General features: G+C 35.5%; 1 protein-coding gene across 1 annotated transcript; it reads left to right on the top strand.

Moving 5' to 3' along the window:
• Positions 1 to 9,248: 9,248 nt before the first annotated feature.
• Positions 9,249 to 10,731, top strand: LOC133309976 (dof zinc finger protein DOF5.6-like). Its single transcript, XM_061510851.1, has 2 exons — positions 9,249 to 9,305; positions 9,829 to 10,731. Exons 1-2 carry the CDS (start codon positions 9,249 to 9,251, stop codon positions 10,729 to 10,731), a joined length of 960 nt encoding a protein of 319 aa, XP_061366835.1.
• The last annotated feature ends 6,044 nt before the right edge of the window (positions 10,732 to 16,775 follow it).

Genomic DNA, 16,775 nt, shown 5'->3' with positions numbered 1-16,775 from the left:
TGTATGGAAGGCCATGAGCATTGAGAAACCGGCTTCGAATGAAATGGTTTTTTAGTTGTTTTTTTTCCTCCTGTGCACATGCCTTCGATCCATCCGCGGAACAGTGGCTCACGAGACTATATATTTAGAATTAGCCTATAATTAAAAAGGTAAAAAGTGAGTGGCATGTTCCATAAACCTATATATTAATAACCTGTAATTAACCAAAAGGAAAGGTAAAAAAATAATAAGAACAATAGGTGAGGGGTATCAGATTCTAAGGGAAAAAATATTACAAAATTTCGGAAGAAAAAAATATAATCCTGAAAAAAATTCCGCTTTAAATATTTTTGAGAAAAACTCCAGCTTTTAAATTTGTATGAAGGCTTGACTTTTTCCGAACTTTCATTTGATCTTAAGGAAAAGAAGAAGAAGAAATAAAGCAACACATGCAAGTGCAGCAGTAAAGATACGTGGCTTGAGAATGAAGGTTGTTGGCAGTTTTTAAGTTTTTCAATCCCTAAAGGTGATGCATATTGTTAATTTCCAGGATACCTTCTGATGTACATATATAAATAGATGTGCTTATACACATGGCAAAAAGCAAGGAACACTAAAGCATTATTGAAATTGTAATCATACGCATAGAAACCTTTAGCTGTGGTCTTTGGACATGTCGTGATCAACTGAAATAATATTTAATGATAACAAAATTCTTTTTCTAGTAAGTCGAAAGAATACTTACAACTTTGTCTCTTTTATTCCTTTCACTGTCGTGAGAATTTGATATCACTATATTTATATATCTTTTTCTTTACATTATTATTATACAATTTTTTTAGATATAATAAAATAAAGAAATACATATTTTAATACACATTCTCTTTATTTATTTTTTATATCTTTCATGCACATTTATGTTTAAGACTCAACAGCCACCTAATCATCATTGCTCACTAGAGTAGTTGAAACTTGAAAGTGTTTGGACACTCCATGACACAAAAGCTAACCAAGTAATCAGGACCTTGAAGGAAGATATAATATATACTGATAAGGAACAATGATAACATGCCTATGATTGAAACAATAATCCATCAAGGGTGAAACTGTTGGAAATAGAAAAACAAATCGAAAACATAATAGGGAAGGGGAAGAGAAATTGAAGATAACGAATTATCCTGGTGTTTAGTTTATGGGTTTATCATCTATCATTTAATATGACCACAAAAAGTTTCCTACACACACAATATTTTGTGGGCCCGCAGCAAAAAAAAAACTTCGGCACGCAAAACGAATCTCTATAACATAACACAATCACTTTTCCTACAACATAACTCTTATAAAACCCTTAGTTTATTTGTATTATATTCGTCTCACCAATATTTAATGTATGCGAAATATGAATCACACCCAACATTTGAAACTAAAGAGTGGGTAGCATGGGCGGCTGCCACTGGCGGACCTACATTATTGCCCTTGACGGCAAGTGCAGACAATAACTTCATAATAGGTAATTAATTTTATTTTTTTTGTGGTTCTTTCTAACCAGCACGATTGCTAAGGGTGTGCATGACAATCATTCTGTTCTCTAGCGTACTGTTTCTGAAAAGAAACAATTCTTTTTTATTTCTGTGCCTTGGAACAATTTCTGAGAAAAAAAATGTGTTTGATAACATGTTTTATTTTTACTCCGAGAATGAGAATTACGTTTGATAACACAACAAATAATAGAATAAAAAATCATTCCTCTTAAACAAATAAACTTGATATTTCAACTGTGTGTCTATCTCATTCATTGGTAGCATTTAAATAGGCGAACATACATAAATGGTAACAACGTAACAGACTAAAACAAATAAATACTCTATCTAAACAGTCCTACGGTTACAAAGAATTCAAACAATATACGTTACAAAGAATTCAAACCTACGGTTACAAAGAATTCAAACAATATACGTTACAAAGAATTCAAACAATATACTGTTACATATAATCTCCAACATTCCCCCTCAAGTTGGAGTATGTAAGGATGAAATGCCCAACTTGAGAAGAAAACTAAGAAGCTCGCGTTGTCCCAAGGCTTTAGTAAACAAATCAGCAAGTTGGGAACGAGAAGGCACATAAGCTGTTGTAATATGCTTGGCTAGAATATGTTCACGTACAAAGTGGCAATCTAACTCAATATGCTTGGTACGCTCGTGAAACACCAGATTCGCTGCAATGTGTAAAGCAGCTTGGTTATCACAAAACAATTCCATAGGACTTGAGTGAGTGACCCCAAGAGAGGTGAGAAACGACTTGAGCCACACAATCTCTGTTGTATCTGCAACCATTGATCTATACTCTGCTTCTGCTGAAGAGCGAGACACCGTTACTTGTTTCTTGGTCTTCTAGGATACGGGTGAAGAACCCAACATAATAAAGAAACCAGTGAGAGATCGTCTGGTAAGAGGACATGAAGCCCAATCCGAATCACAATAGGCATGAATTTTTAGGTCACAATCCGATTTGAGGAGAAGTCCTTGACCAGGATCTCTCTTTACAAATCGAATAACCCGGAGAACAACCTCATAATGAGCTAGGCGCGGTGAATGCATGAATTGAGAAAGGATATGAACAACATAACTCAGGTCGGGTCTTGTGATAGTGAGGTAAATCAACTTACCAATGAGTCTTCTATACCGTTCAGGGTTCTCATATACTGGTCCGTCATCCAAGGCAAGACGATGATTTTGTTCTATGGGGGAAATCGCCGGTTTACATCCACTGAGCCCAAAATCAGAACGAATATCTAGGGCATACTTACGCTGACATAAAAATATTCCTTTCTTGCTGCGGGCAATTTCAATACCCAAAAAATATTTCAGACTACCCAGGTCTTTTATTTTAAAACACTGATTCAGATACTCCTTGACTGCAAGACAAGCATGTGAATTATTACCTGCTAAGATGATGTCGTCGACATAAACTAAAAGTGCAAGAGACACCTCCCCTTTTTGCATAGTAAAGAGCGTGTAATCAGCTTTTGACTGAACAAATCCATATGCCGTCAACGAATTGCTGAGTTTGGAAAACCAGTTTCGGGGTGATTGGCGCAAACCATACAATGACTTTGTAAGACGACATACTTTATGCCTAGACCCAGTACTGAATCCAGGGGGAATCTCATGTAAACTTCCTCACTTATTTCTCCATTCAAGAATGCGTTATGAACATCAAGCTGATGCAACTCCCAGTTTCTTGCTGCAGCCACTGCAAGCAATGTACGTACACTCACCATCTTTGCCACTGGTGCATAAGTCTCACTGTAATCTTCTTCGACAATCTGATAATTACCTGCAATCACCAATCTTGCCTTATACCGTTCCACCGTTCCATCAGAACGATATTTTATTTTAAACACCCACTTGCTTGGAATAGCACGCTTCCCTGGAGGTAAATCCGTGAGGCACCAGGTATGGTTGTCTTCTAAGGCTGTGATTTCCGCCCTCATGGCTTCCACCCATCGGGAGTCTCTCATAGCATCTTGAAATGTACGTGGTTCATGACCTGTGTCAATAGCTGCAACAAAATCTTGATGTTGCTTAGAAAAGTTAGTAGGCTAAGATAATTGCACATAGGATACCGAGTACCTAAGGTGACATTGGTTTGAGTAGGGAGAGATGAAAGAGTATGTGTTTCAGCTACTTGACATGCATAGTCATGCAAATAAGATGGCTGCTTCCTGTTTCGGTGCTGGCGTGTGACTGTTTAACGCAGATTTGCTTCCAGCAACTGCTGTTGGGTTGATGCATCACTAGAACTCGAACTTCTTTCTAGTAAGGAGGACTCCCTAGCGGCAACTTCGTTAGTTGGTGTTGCTTCCAGCGAAACACTCCCCCTATCGTCCAGAGGAACACATGATCCACTAGGCGTTGGGCTGTCATTTGATGCATCAGAACCGTCATGGACAATTTGGCCTTCGTCAAAGTAATTTGGCTCTGTAGGCACACGAGAATTTGGTGCAGAAACAGATTGTACTGGAGCTTCGCGAAGAGGAAAAATATTTTCAAAAAATTTTACATCCCTGGACACAAAGCTTTGTTGCGCTTCTATATCAAACAATCTCCAACCTTTCTGCCCTATTGCATATCCGATGAAAACACATCGTCGCGAACGTGGAGCAAACTTGTCAGTTGGTTTCGGTCTTGTATTAGCAAATGACAGACAACCGAACGTGCGCAAGTATGTATAATCTGGTTTAACTCCATGCAATTCTTCATGTGGTGACCTGCCTTGGAGAACTCTTATAGGTGTTTTATTAATTATATGAACAGCAGCAAGAATACTCTCATCCCAAAAATCAACAGGGAGATTTGCATGAAACAGTAAGGCAAGGTATTCTGTCTTATGGTTTGTTAGGAACCATCCGCTGCTGCATGGACGTGTCTGACTGCTTCATGGAATCGGTTTAGGCTGAGTATCCCATTACCTGACTCCTCTCATCTTGAACGCGAGAAATACTACGATGGGTCTCCTCTTGAGTGACAATTGCGTACACTTTGTTGACACTAGGAAGAGGAGAAGTGTTGAGGATATGGGATCTCAGATTGCCAAATGTAGATTCATCCAGCCCCATCAAAAATTGATAAACGCGATCATGCTCTTGCTCCTCCTCGATTGCTTTGGCAATGGCACACTTATCACCACAATCGCAAGACTTGCGAGTTTTGCTGCCTTCCAGATCGTCCCATACAACCCTGAGTTTGGTGTAATAATCACCAACGCTATCTCCATGTTGCTTGATATTGGCTAAACTGGATTTCAGTTGATATTGTCTTGGAAAGTTTTGCACTGCATACCTTTCCTCTAGGTCATTCCATAAGTCCTTGACGTCATCAAAGCACTTGATGAATGGTTGAAGTTTTGCATCAATGGTGTTGTGAATCCAACCATTGAGCATCGAATTACACATCTCCCAGGCGCGCCACTCTTCGGCATCATCCTCTCCTGGTTTCTTGACTGAACCGGTCACAAAACCCAATTTGTTTTTCGCCTTCAATGCGTTTTTCATGAGCTTGGCCCAGTTGTCATAGTTGGCCTCACCACGCAGCATGGCAGTTGTTAACAAGAGACCTGGACTGTCGGATCCAGCCAAGTAAAATGGCGAACTAGGATCAGTTGTTTTGGACTTGCTGCCACCACCTGGTGCCATGTTCAATGAACCAGCTTTCGCACTGAAAGGGAATGCGGAAACGTGTATACTAGGATTGCTCTGATACCAAGATAAACTCGATATTTCAACTGTGTGTCTATCTCATTCATTGGTAGCCTTTAAATAGGCGAACATACAATAAATGGTAACAACGTAACAGACTAAAACAAATAAATACTCTATCTAAACAGTCCTACGGTTACAAAGAATTCAAACAATATACGTTACAAAGAATTCAATCCTACGGTTACAAAGAATTGAATTCAAACAATATACGTTACAAAGAATTCAAACCTACGGTTACAAAGAATTCAAACAATATACGTTACAAAGAATTCAAACAATATACTATTACATATAATCTCCAACATAAACATAAAAAAAATTCGGATCATCACTTTTCTTTTCATATGGTGTGATGGTGATGGTGGTGGCGGCGGTTGTAGTAGTGGCGTTGTGGTGGTGGTGGTGGTGGTGGTAGGGGTGGTGTCATGGTGGTGGCGGCAGTGGCAATAGTGGTGATGGCATGGTAGTCTCGACAACGACAGTGGTAATGGTGACAGCGGCGACGATGGTAATGGTGGTGGTAGTGGTGTGGTGTGGTTGTGGTGACGATAGTAGCTATGGCGATGGTGGCGGTGATGATTGTGGTGGTGGTGGTGGTGGTGGTGATGATGGTGATGGTGGCGGTGACGGTGACATAGAGATGGTGGTGGTGACAGCAGTGGCCCCAATGATGGTGGTGATAATGGTGGCGATGGCGGTGGTGATGGTGACGACATAGTGGTGGTGGCGGTGGCGATAGTGTAGTGGTGGTGGTGACGATGGCGATGATGTAGTGATGGTGGTGGTGGTAGCGATGGCGTGAGAATAATAGTGGTGGCGGCGACAGTGGTGGTAATAGTGGCAATGGCGGCGGTAGTGGTGGTGGTGGTGACGACAGTGTCTGTGAAGACATGGTGGCGGTGGTGTAGTGGTGGCGTGGTAGTGGCAGTGGTATGATAATGGTAGTGGTGGCGGCGGCGGTGGTGGTAATGGTGGTGGCGATGGTAGTGGTGGTAACAGTAGTGTCTACGTCGATGGTGGCGGTGGAGGTGGTTGCGGCAGCGGTGATGGAGGTAGTAGTGGTAGCGTGGTGGTGATGGCAATGGCTACGATGATGGTAGTGGTGGTGGTGGTGGTGGTGATAATGGTGGTGACCGTGATGGTAATAGTGGTGGTGGTGGTACGACGATGGTAGGGGTGGTTGTGTCGGGATGGTGGTGGCGGTTGTGATGATGGTAGTGGTGGAGACTGGAGAGTAATTGAGAGAGATAAATGTTTCTCATTCTGTGCCCAGAATAAAAAAAATAGAATTTTTTGATTCTTTTTTATGCTCCCCAGCACAAAAAATAAACCGGTTCATCTCGGGAACAAAAAAAATAAACCAATTTTACTAAACGAGTTTTCTATCCATTTCTGTTCCTAAGAACAGAAATTAAAAAAAAATTAATTTCGAGAAAGTTGTCATACACACCCTAAATGACCGTGAAGACATGGGGCAAGAGTAACAGTATTTGATTCTTATTAATGCTTTTTATCCTATTTTTTTATTTTTTTCATATTTCCCACCGTCCTTTTCAAGATCCCATGAAGGAATAAATGATCTATCTGGAATTCACGAGAATAAGTCCTACCACTTTAAAAATAAAAAATCTTTCAGATGGATTTTCTAGTGAAAAAATATAATAAAGTGAAATATATTATCGTAATAATAAATTATAAATTAATTTTGTAAGTACTTTGATATTAATAATTCACTCTTTTATATATAGAATTGTCATTACTCCTGTAATATAAAATAAAATTATCTCCTATAATTCTAAAATAATATTATTTTAAAGTTACGAGAGAGAATTTTAATTTTTTGTTATAGGAGAAATATTAATCTCATATATATATATATATATATATATATATATATATATATATATAAAATATAATCTGTTATCTTGAAAGTGATTAAATTTCTTAATTCATTTTTCCTTAAACAATAGATTATATTATTGTTAAGTTCTCTTAATTTTAATTTCTCTTAGTTAACTCTTGATTTTTTTTATGTTAAGTTGAAGTTTTCTTTTCTTTTCTTATTTGTATTTTTTTATTTTTTAATGCATTTAAAATTTTCTTTAAAATTTTTTCGAGAGCAATCACTAAATGTGTATACATAAATAATATTTTCTGAATTTTCCATTGGCGGCCGCCTCTCTCTAAATTTTAATATTTTTATTATTATATGTAAAATAATCTTTTTTATTAATAATAGATTTTTAGTACTAATAATTACTTTCCCTTTAAAAATATTTATAATAATGAGCATCTCTTATTAATTTTAATAATACTTATAATTTTTTAAAAAAGTATCTTTTATTATAAATTTTTTTGGATCCGTCATTAAATGTATTTTTCTCTGTACTAAATTAGCATATAGAAAACATGACAATAATAAAAATTGAGAGACATCCACAAACACACTCATTTACAAGAAGAAATATTAAACCTACCAACGTAGTCAACTGTCCGAGGATAAGGTGGCCACAATGTCAGGCTCTGTTTGCCATGGAGATTTATTTAGAAATTCTCATTAAATGGGGTGGGTCAATATTTTTTTTAATCTTTTGGTACGAGGAAACTGAAAATATTTTTGAATTTTTTTTTCATCATTTCAATTTTAACTATAAAATTCATAAAAAAATATCATTTGATACATGATATTTTTATTTTCTCATAATATTAATATAATTAATCTAATATTTTTGTAAAAAATTTTAACCTATATATCAAATACCTCTCGTAACTTGTTTGAAAAAAAAAAATTCTCATCATATTTTAAAAAATCTTTTTTTTTCCCGATAAAAATATCTCTTTTACTCAATATCCCCTCACTCTATTCAACTGACACAGAGTGTCACTCCAACAGTATGATCTACATGTTATTCTTCTCCTTAGTAGATAAAGACAGTTACCTTCCTCGTTGCTCTTTCAGGTATCACCCTTCTTATGGAAGCTTGTCGAATCAGTAAAATTCTCAAAAACCCGCCTTCCTTGTCGAGGAATATCGCTTTCTTTGAAGTTTGAATTTAACAATAGTTAATCAATTTGAAACAAGAGGTAAGATCTTTTACATCGGTGTCAAATTTGAAGTTTGACACTTCATCTGAGAGCCGTTAGATCGAAAAAGATCAACGACTCTGATTTGTAAGCATGTGATACCATTGATCTTTTTCGATCTAACGGTTCTCAGACGAGATATCAAACTTCAAATTTGACACCGGTGTCAAAGGATCCTAACTCTTAAAACAAATAATAATAAAGGGACAGACATATTATATATTGTTATGTTACTGTGTGATCATTATCATCCAAAGCAAGGCACGTGACGTGAGTAACATGAAGGGAGAGTGAGGGCGCGTGTGGGAATATATCCCTTGCTTGTGGGAAGAGGGAGAGTGGGTCCCGCAAATAGAGTGGTCTCTCTCTCTAGATACGCGTTCTTTATCGAGGACCCAAATATTCTCAGCTTCTGTCACTTCAGACAGGATTATAGTATGACGTAACTTGCCCCCTATTGCTGACTATCAGAAATAGAAATAGCCCTCCTCTATATATGTACCAAATCACCATCAACGCTTGTGATTATCCTATACCAACCTTCAATAGTTATTCTGAACGAATCCAACCGTCCATTTGGCAGTGAGTATTTGGTCAAGTTGCGATAAGCCGTGGGGTCAGCATAATAAAGAGACATATTAAGGCCCACTATTGTTGTCACCGACGGAGTTTTATGACTATATCACTCACTCGGTTCACCTTTTTCTTCCTTCTTATTCACTGTCTCGTCCCAAGTAACACTTCACATTCTCACTCACACTAGCACCATACACTAATTAATATCATTATTCTTCACCCCCCTCACTCTCTTCACCTAACAATTCCTCTACCTAACCATCTTCCATCTCTGTTCAAATGCTGATCATACAGTGCTACTAGAGGCACTTAATTAAACTACTTTTCTCAGCTGGAATTTTGCTTGTGAATGGGTTTCTCCTCTCTCCACGTCTGCATGGAATCATCACCAGATCATTGGCTGCAGGTATGCCATGCATATATATATATATATATATGAAAATGTGTATACACTAGCTATCTGCCTCTGATTTCCAAACTCAGTGGTTTTCGCCAGTTTGATGCTTTTGTGCAAATTTAATTTGATGGGGATGATGAATTTAAACTCCATTAAACTCCTCATACTTCTCACACACTAATATGAAATCCATAAAGTAACGGCTTTGACAACAGAGTTTTAGCTGAAGGTTTATAATAGTTATAACACAATTAAAATTTTATTCAATAAGAGTAACAGTATATATATTGTCACGTTGCACTCTGCTATATATATGTTTTGTAATCTTTTAAATTAGACAGAAGAATGTTATGCTATTCAAAAGAGGGAAAAAAAATGAAAAAGCCAAGGGAAGTAAAATTTAGGAAAAGGATAAAGCAAAAGAATAAAAGCAAAAGGACAAAATCCAAAATGACAAATTTGACAGTACGTAATATATATGTATGTACATTTTCATATTCCATTATTTTTTTTAATATATATAAAATGTCAGGGCACAATTCACGAGGAGTCTGGGATGGATTCTTCTTCTTCACCATGTGGTGACATGCTTCAATGCTCGAGGCCCATGATAGAGAGGAAGCTAAGACCCCCTAATGACCAAGCCCTCAAGTGCCCCAGGTGTGATTCAACTCACACCAAGTTCTGTTACTACAACAACTATAGTCTCTCTCAGCCAAGGTACTTTTGCAAGACTTGTAGAAGGTACTGGACCAAAGGAGGCACTCTTAGGAACATCCCTGTTGGTGGTGGTTGCAGAAAGAACAAGAAAGTTTCTACCAAGAAACCCAATGACCAATCACCTATTAATCAAAACCAACCAGATCCTAGAACCTCTTACAATCACAACCCCAATGATCTTCAACTTTCTTACCCAGATGTGCAATTTTCCCATCTCAACAATTTACTCGGGACTAATGCAGGAGCACTTCGAAACCCTAATTTTATGGAGAGTACTGAGTATAACATGGGAATTCTCGAGAACCCTAGGCCTATTGACTTCATGGAAAATAACGTGGTGGAGGGTATAATTAGGACTTCAAGGAATTTTGATTTTTTCGGAAATAGCGATATGGGTGTGGGTGATATGAGTGGTTACAATGGGTTGCCATCAAATTATCAAGGTCTTTGCTCTTCAGCATTTGGGGGCATGTCCCTTGATGGAAGCAATGGTGGAAATTATATAATGGAATCTTGCCAGAGACTGATGTTGCCGTATGATGCATGTGACAACCGCAACGGTTCAATTGATATGAAGCCAAACCCTAAACTATTGTCCCTTGAATGGCACTCTGATGCTGAAAAAGAGTCATTTGGAGGATATCTTGACGGCTCAGGATCATGGACTGGCGTGATGAATGGCTATGGATCTTCCACAACAAATCCTATGGTCTAGAACTAATCTCACTGATAAGCTGTCTCTCTGTGGGCTTGGTTAATTTGTTCAATGAGCTAATATTCAATCTCGTTCCTTTATAAATATTATACTTAAATCCTTTTGATGGTAGGGTAGGATTCCTTGTATTTTTTCTTTGTGGTGTTTTGATTTTCGTTGACTTAACAAAATGAGTGTGAAATGAGAAGCTTCAGTGTCTAATTTGACTGCTTTGGTGCGTTACCGGCCTTTTATTTAGATATTCATGTCTTTGTGTGAACTGAAGATCTCTGAAAGCTTTAGGATTTTGTTGTAATTAACATCGAGGACGATATGGTAGTTCTTTTCATGTTGAAGAAAATGCAGTAGTACTGTATTATCTTTATGAAGCCCATATCTTTTTCTGGGGTTATTTATGTGTAAGGAATTTTACTAATTTGCTGACTTATTTTGACTTCCATGTAAGATATTTGAGTTATATATATATTTTTGTACCAAATCTGATTACCTATTTAAGGCAAGTAGATTCTATGAGTATTCTTACAAATTTTGGCTCTTTGAGCTGACTATGAGACTTATCTCAAGTATGGTGTGTATCAACGATTACTGTTTTATGCCCTTTTTCAAGATGACATTGGTGAGGAATGAATTGATATCTTTTCCCACCCACTCAACTCCTTTGCGGCGACTAAACTACCATCATTTGATAAATATTTGAGTAATATTGCGAATATTCCGTAACATTTGGGGGCCATGATTTGTAAGAATTTGAATATTTAATTAGGAAAATAAAAGACAAATACAAGAATATAATATTAATGATGAAATTCAGTTTGAATTTAATATTTCGTATAGAAAACATAGAACACTTAAAAGTGTAACGCAAACCATTTTGTCTGCGATTTATAGCCCTCTGGTGCAAATATGAGCTACATGGAAGTTGTTGCCACCATAGAAACTAGGAGGAGAAATGAAATAAGATTGAACAGAAACAAATCAAAACAATGTTACTATCTTCACATCATCCTCTGATCTTGTTGAGAAAAATCAAAATTTAAAGGGGGGAAATTGACAAGTTAAGGCTTAGACAAGTTTTTCAATAGTACAATGAATCTTGAAAGCCAAAAATATGCCTTTGACAAAGCTAAACTAATTAGCTGTCAGAGTACAAGAGGTTTTCTATTCCTTTTTTTGGTAGCTCTACTCTATGTAGCTAACAATCTTTCTATAATCATTAGGACTTGTTTTAAAACTTTTGAACCAAATCTAGTCCAGTGTCCAACCGGCCAACACTTTAATTTATCTGTTTTTTTTTTTTTTTTGGAGAATTTAATTTATCTGTTCTAATACCAACAATATGGTGATTTACTATTACAATGGTGATCAATAAACTTTGCTGTGAAATTTACACTATTTCAATCATGAAAAGCATTTATATAGAAAGATTATTACAGAGAAACACTACAAAAAAAAGATTGTTTAGCCACATTTAAAAACGTGGCTAAGTTTAACAAAAAACGTGGCTAAACCAAACTACCACACTTTTGCCAAATGTGGCTAATCTTGGCGTGGCATTTATTTGGCCACATTTCTTTCCTCACTTTGCTACTACTGTCATGAGTGTGGTAGCATTATATTTGCCACGGTTACTTTTATATTAACCACATTATAAATGTGGCTAATTTTTAGGGAGAAAATTAAAAAAATAATACATTTTTATTTTTTTATAATATGCCTCTATCCAAATTCTAATTTTTTTTTGGCTGTCATTTAAAAAAACAATAAAACAATTGAAAGCACTTAATACAGAGCATGGTTTAGTTTCTATCCTGAAACTATCTAGCTTATAAGGAAATAAAATAAAGCCCTGTGAGAAAAAATTAGCATCAACTCGGTAAATTCAGCAACACGTCAAATCTTCTTTATGGTTTTATAATAGCGTTGCATTGTCAACATTTCCATTGTATAGAACTCACCCAAAACATATACAAAAGTAATGGATCACTTGGACACTCAAAATCTATGATTCATGTAAAATAAATAAACAATAGCCATTAAATTTAGAATAAATTATAAAAAACAGAAAACTTATATACTTATTTCCAAGTTGTTGGTGTAATTTGATGATTAATTCAACTTCCTCTTGGGTGTAGTTCCCATGATTTAGATCTGGCTTCAAGTAATTCAACTAACGAAGTCTGCAACTTTTCCCACACCTTGTTAAACCTGGAACAAAATAGAACCGAAGACTCATCCACACGTATATATAACAGTGTTAGTTACTTATTAACTACACTTCAAATAATCAATCCCAGATTTTAGATTTCTTATTCCTTATTAACAAAGCTGAAACTATTGGTTTATGGTACATCCAGTTTCTTCCTTTTTCTCTTCAGTTTAAAACTGGAGATGCTCAGCTCTCAACAAAATGAGAAATACATTTGGGTATTGTGGATCATCTACTTCAGATTGAAGTTGCAGAAATCAGTCAGGGTGTAGGGGTTTTAAAGAGTAAACCTATTCTTTAATCTTCTTCTGTACTATTTTTTTACTCAACATAGATAGGGTTGGCAAGGACATTGTTCTTCTAGGACTTGCAAGTGATTATATACTTGCAGGATCTGTGATATAAAGTTGAGAATAATTTACATGGCCCAAAACTATGATCTTTCAAGTTCTCAACAGCCTAAGGACAACTCTTCTTATCTCTGACTATTATTCAAGGCAACATATATATTAATGCAAAGTTTGCGGTTAATTGCAGGGTATGTTAAAGAATGGGAGTCTAAGGAAAATGGCACCTTTTTCTTGCTTCTGCCCTTGTTCATGAAAATGGTACCATAAATCATTGCCCATTATTCCCATAATATGGTTCCTCTTTCCTGAAGAGCATGGACTTTGTTCGAGAAGGGCCATTGCGCAACCGAACCCTTCGTGAAGCCTACACATACATAAAGGGACCATCAACATAATAAGGTAGAAGAAATTGATTGTATGATGGAAAAAAAGAGATATTAAAAAAAAAGCTTCACAAATTGGCATCTACTAACCTACATGAATATCTATCTACGCATCTTTGATTAGGAGCATACCCAGATCAACAAAATTGGTAAGAACTTGACAATGATTTTTTTCCACAAATTGCAAACTTATCTCTTACACATACACTACTTTATATTAGACATTCTTAACTTGAATCTGTAAAGTAGCATATGGTGTCATCAAATTAAATTTTAAAATTCAAATAGATAGTTAAGCATGCCGATTTTGACCAATGTATATAATAACTCACATCAAATTGGTATTTCTTTGTGGCTGCTTCAGCTGGGAAAGAGATTAAGTCAAAAAATCAAAAGAATCTGATTAAACAAGATGGGTGACTAGGGAAGTCTAAGCCAGCCATTCTACTTTTTGTAAACTTCTTGTATTCAGTAACTTGGATCATGTATGGATATCATGGAGGTGAAGCAACAGTGTAGTAATATTCATACAAATTGTACAATGGTAAGTTGGACTAATAAGTTTATTAAATAATAACCTGCTTTATATCCATCTCGGTAATTCTTCCATCCATGTTTCTGTTACACCTAAAGTAAAGCAAAGCAAAAATTACAAACATATTTCAAAATTGTGAAGAGAAGAGTCTAGAAGAGGACTTTTACATGTCAAAGAAGATTCACATTCTTGAGTTAATGGAATCATCTTTCATCTGAAACCAAAATGTATGCAATTCAGTTTTGGTGATATTGAATTTCCAATCCTCGTTTCCTCTTAGTGCCCTTAGCAATTCGTTGGCAAACTTTGATGATGACAACATCCCTATACAAAACGACAAATTTGTAAGTGAATAAATAAGGTAGTGGTTGGAAACATCATGTGGTTGAAAAATCCTGAATACTTTAATCAATAGAAACAAGAAAGAGTGTGGAGCTCATTGTCATAAGTTGGAACTAGGGTTTCACCATAATTTTGTTATTGCATGATGTTATTTTCCCAAAGTTCTCCAAAAGCACAAGTTTTACATATTTATCAAATTATTTCTTCAGTTTTTAAAATCGTTTCACAAGTTACAATAATTTTATTTATTATTTATTTTTTTATTTTTTATTCTTTTTGAGTAAACTACAATTTTGGTACCTAAAAGATTAAGTTGACATCAATTTGGTCCCTGAAATCTAAGTGTTATCAATTTAGTCCCTCAATAATAAGAAAATGGCACTAATTCAGTCCCTCAATCATAGGAAGTTGACATCAATTTAATCTCATGGATTGTTACAGCATGGAAGGATGGTTTTGATGTCACTTTCCATTATAAAGGGACTAAATTGATCTCACCTATCTTTCATGGACTAAATGGATGTGAGCCCAATCTTTTCGGAACCAGAATGGATTATTATGCCTTTTTTTTCTTTAAAAAAATAGGGATATCAGCAGATTGTATGCACTAGTTCGTGAAAGTGGCATTATTCTTTGATGTTAGTACCCTAACTGAAGGATGTTGAACTGCAGAATTGACTAGGGAAGAGATTCAAAATTTCCTAGTAAATCATTGTTATATTAATTACAAGTTATGCATAAATAGGAATGTGCTCTTTGAAATTCGAATCTTATCTGTGACTTATGACTTCATATTAAAGAAAAAGACTGGGGCAACTTTTGAATGTGCTCTTTGAACATATCCAGACTGAGGCAAGTGAGATATTCACAGTAAAAAAACCAATAATCTAATAAGAGCATTGAATGCAGAGGGAATCATGCACGTTCCAATGCGTAAAAAAACAAAAAAACAAAAAAGAGAGAAAAAAGGTACTATATATGCTATTACCAGTGAATGTCTAGAATGTGGCATAGGGTAGTATGTGTCCTCAGAAATATAGAGACCTAAATCTCAATGTTATTAACAGTTATGTCCTTAAAACTAAAACTTAATAAATAGCCCAAATCTCCAAACTGAGCTACATACATAATGACTGAACCCAAATCCAATTTGTTCTAGCCTTGCAACTAATGCCAAATCAATAGCAGACAAAATGTGTGAGCTTACAATACCTCAGACAACAATGAGTATGCCATTAAGATCATCAATGCAATTTCACGAAACTTGAATGCTTGCAGGTATATGTAGAGGAAAATTTATTAACGTATGCAAACGAAGTTATATTTTTTTATAACTCTATAACTCCAAAATAATTTTAAAAAACATATTATCAATTAATATTTTTTCCCCAAGTTGACAGTCTTCTCCGTCAACATCTGCAGTAATAAGAAAGTATAGAGTTTGCAAACGAAGTTACCTATCTCAAGTAATGGATTTTTCTGGATTTCCCTATATTTAAAGTCAAGACAAAGCACTGAAGCTCACTAAATCGTGCATTCAAGATGAAAATTTTCAAACTATTATAAATGAACTTTCAAATGAGACTGATTTCACTTGTAAAACGTTCCTATAACTCAATTTTTGACCCATTAAAGTGAACTGACTTAAATTATAATTTACAGTAAGATAGTTACATTCATGAGCATATTGGAAATTGCATAGTTAAGATAAAATTTTGGAACTTTCTAGTTTAATAATATTGTAAATAAGCTTTCACATGCAATGATTGCACTAAAAAATAACTGCTTTAGTCCAATTGTTGCAGAAGAATTATGCAGAAAAATGTCGTAATTTCAATTGGATGCCTAGATCTCATTCCTTGGAAATGTCCTCAAGCTTAAGGTACCAATTATCCTGTACACAATTCAAAACAAACTTTAACAATATATATTTCACTTGGGTATTTAATCAAGCATTATTTATGCATAGCCCCAATTAACACCAATTTTATCCCTAATGAAAACTTCTCCCAAATCTTAAACATGACTGCTATTTAACCTATTATCATTCAAAAAGATGGATATACTTGGAGTTTTAAAGGTAACCGTATACATACAAACACCTTAAATTTGAGTTTTTAAATTAAAATTTATCCCAACCTAAAATCACAAGTAAGATGTAGAGAAAGATAACCACAAATTTGTAGGTGAAAAAAGTTAGTTGAGGGTAAAAAAATCATTAGTGAAAC

This window comes from Gastrolobium bilobum, unplaced genomic scaffold (assembly GCF_033153095.1).
Source record: "Gastrolobium bilobum isolate Gb01-03AN ecotype WA unplaced genomic scaffold, APGP_CSIRO_Gbil_v1 utg12850, whole genome shotgun sequence".
NCBI lineage: Eukaryota > Viridiplantae > Streptophyta > Magnoliopsida > Fabales > Fabaceae > Gastrolobium > Gastrolobium bilobum.
Note: the sequence above shows the minus strand (reverse complement) of the source record. Positions and strands in the feature narration are given on the sequence as shown.

Excerpts from the sequence above, each read along its gene's own strand:
- LOC133309976 (XM_061510851.1), top strand. The coding sequence starts at position 9,249 with ATGGGTTTCTCCTCTCTCCACGTCTGCATGGAATCATCACCAGATCAT. Across the intron at positions 9,306-9,828 it reads CACCAGATCATTGGCTGCAG|GGCACAATTCACGAGGAGTC; the intron begins GTATGCCATGCA and ends ATAAAATGTCAG.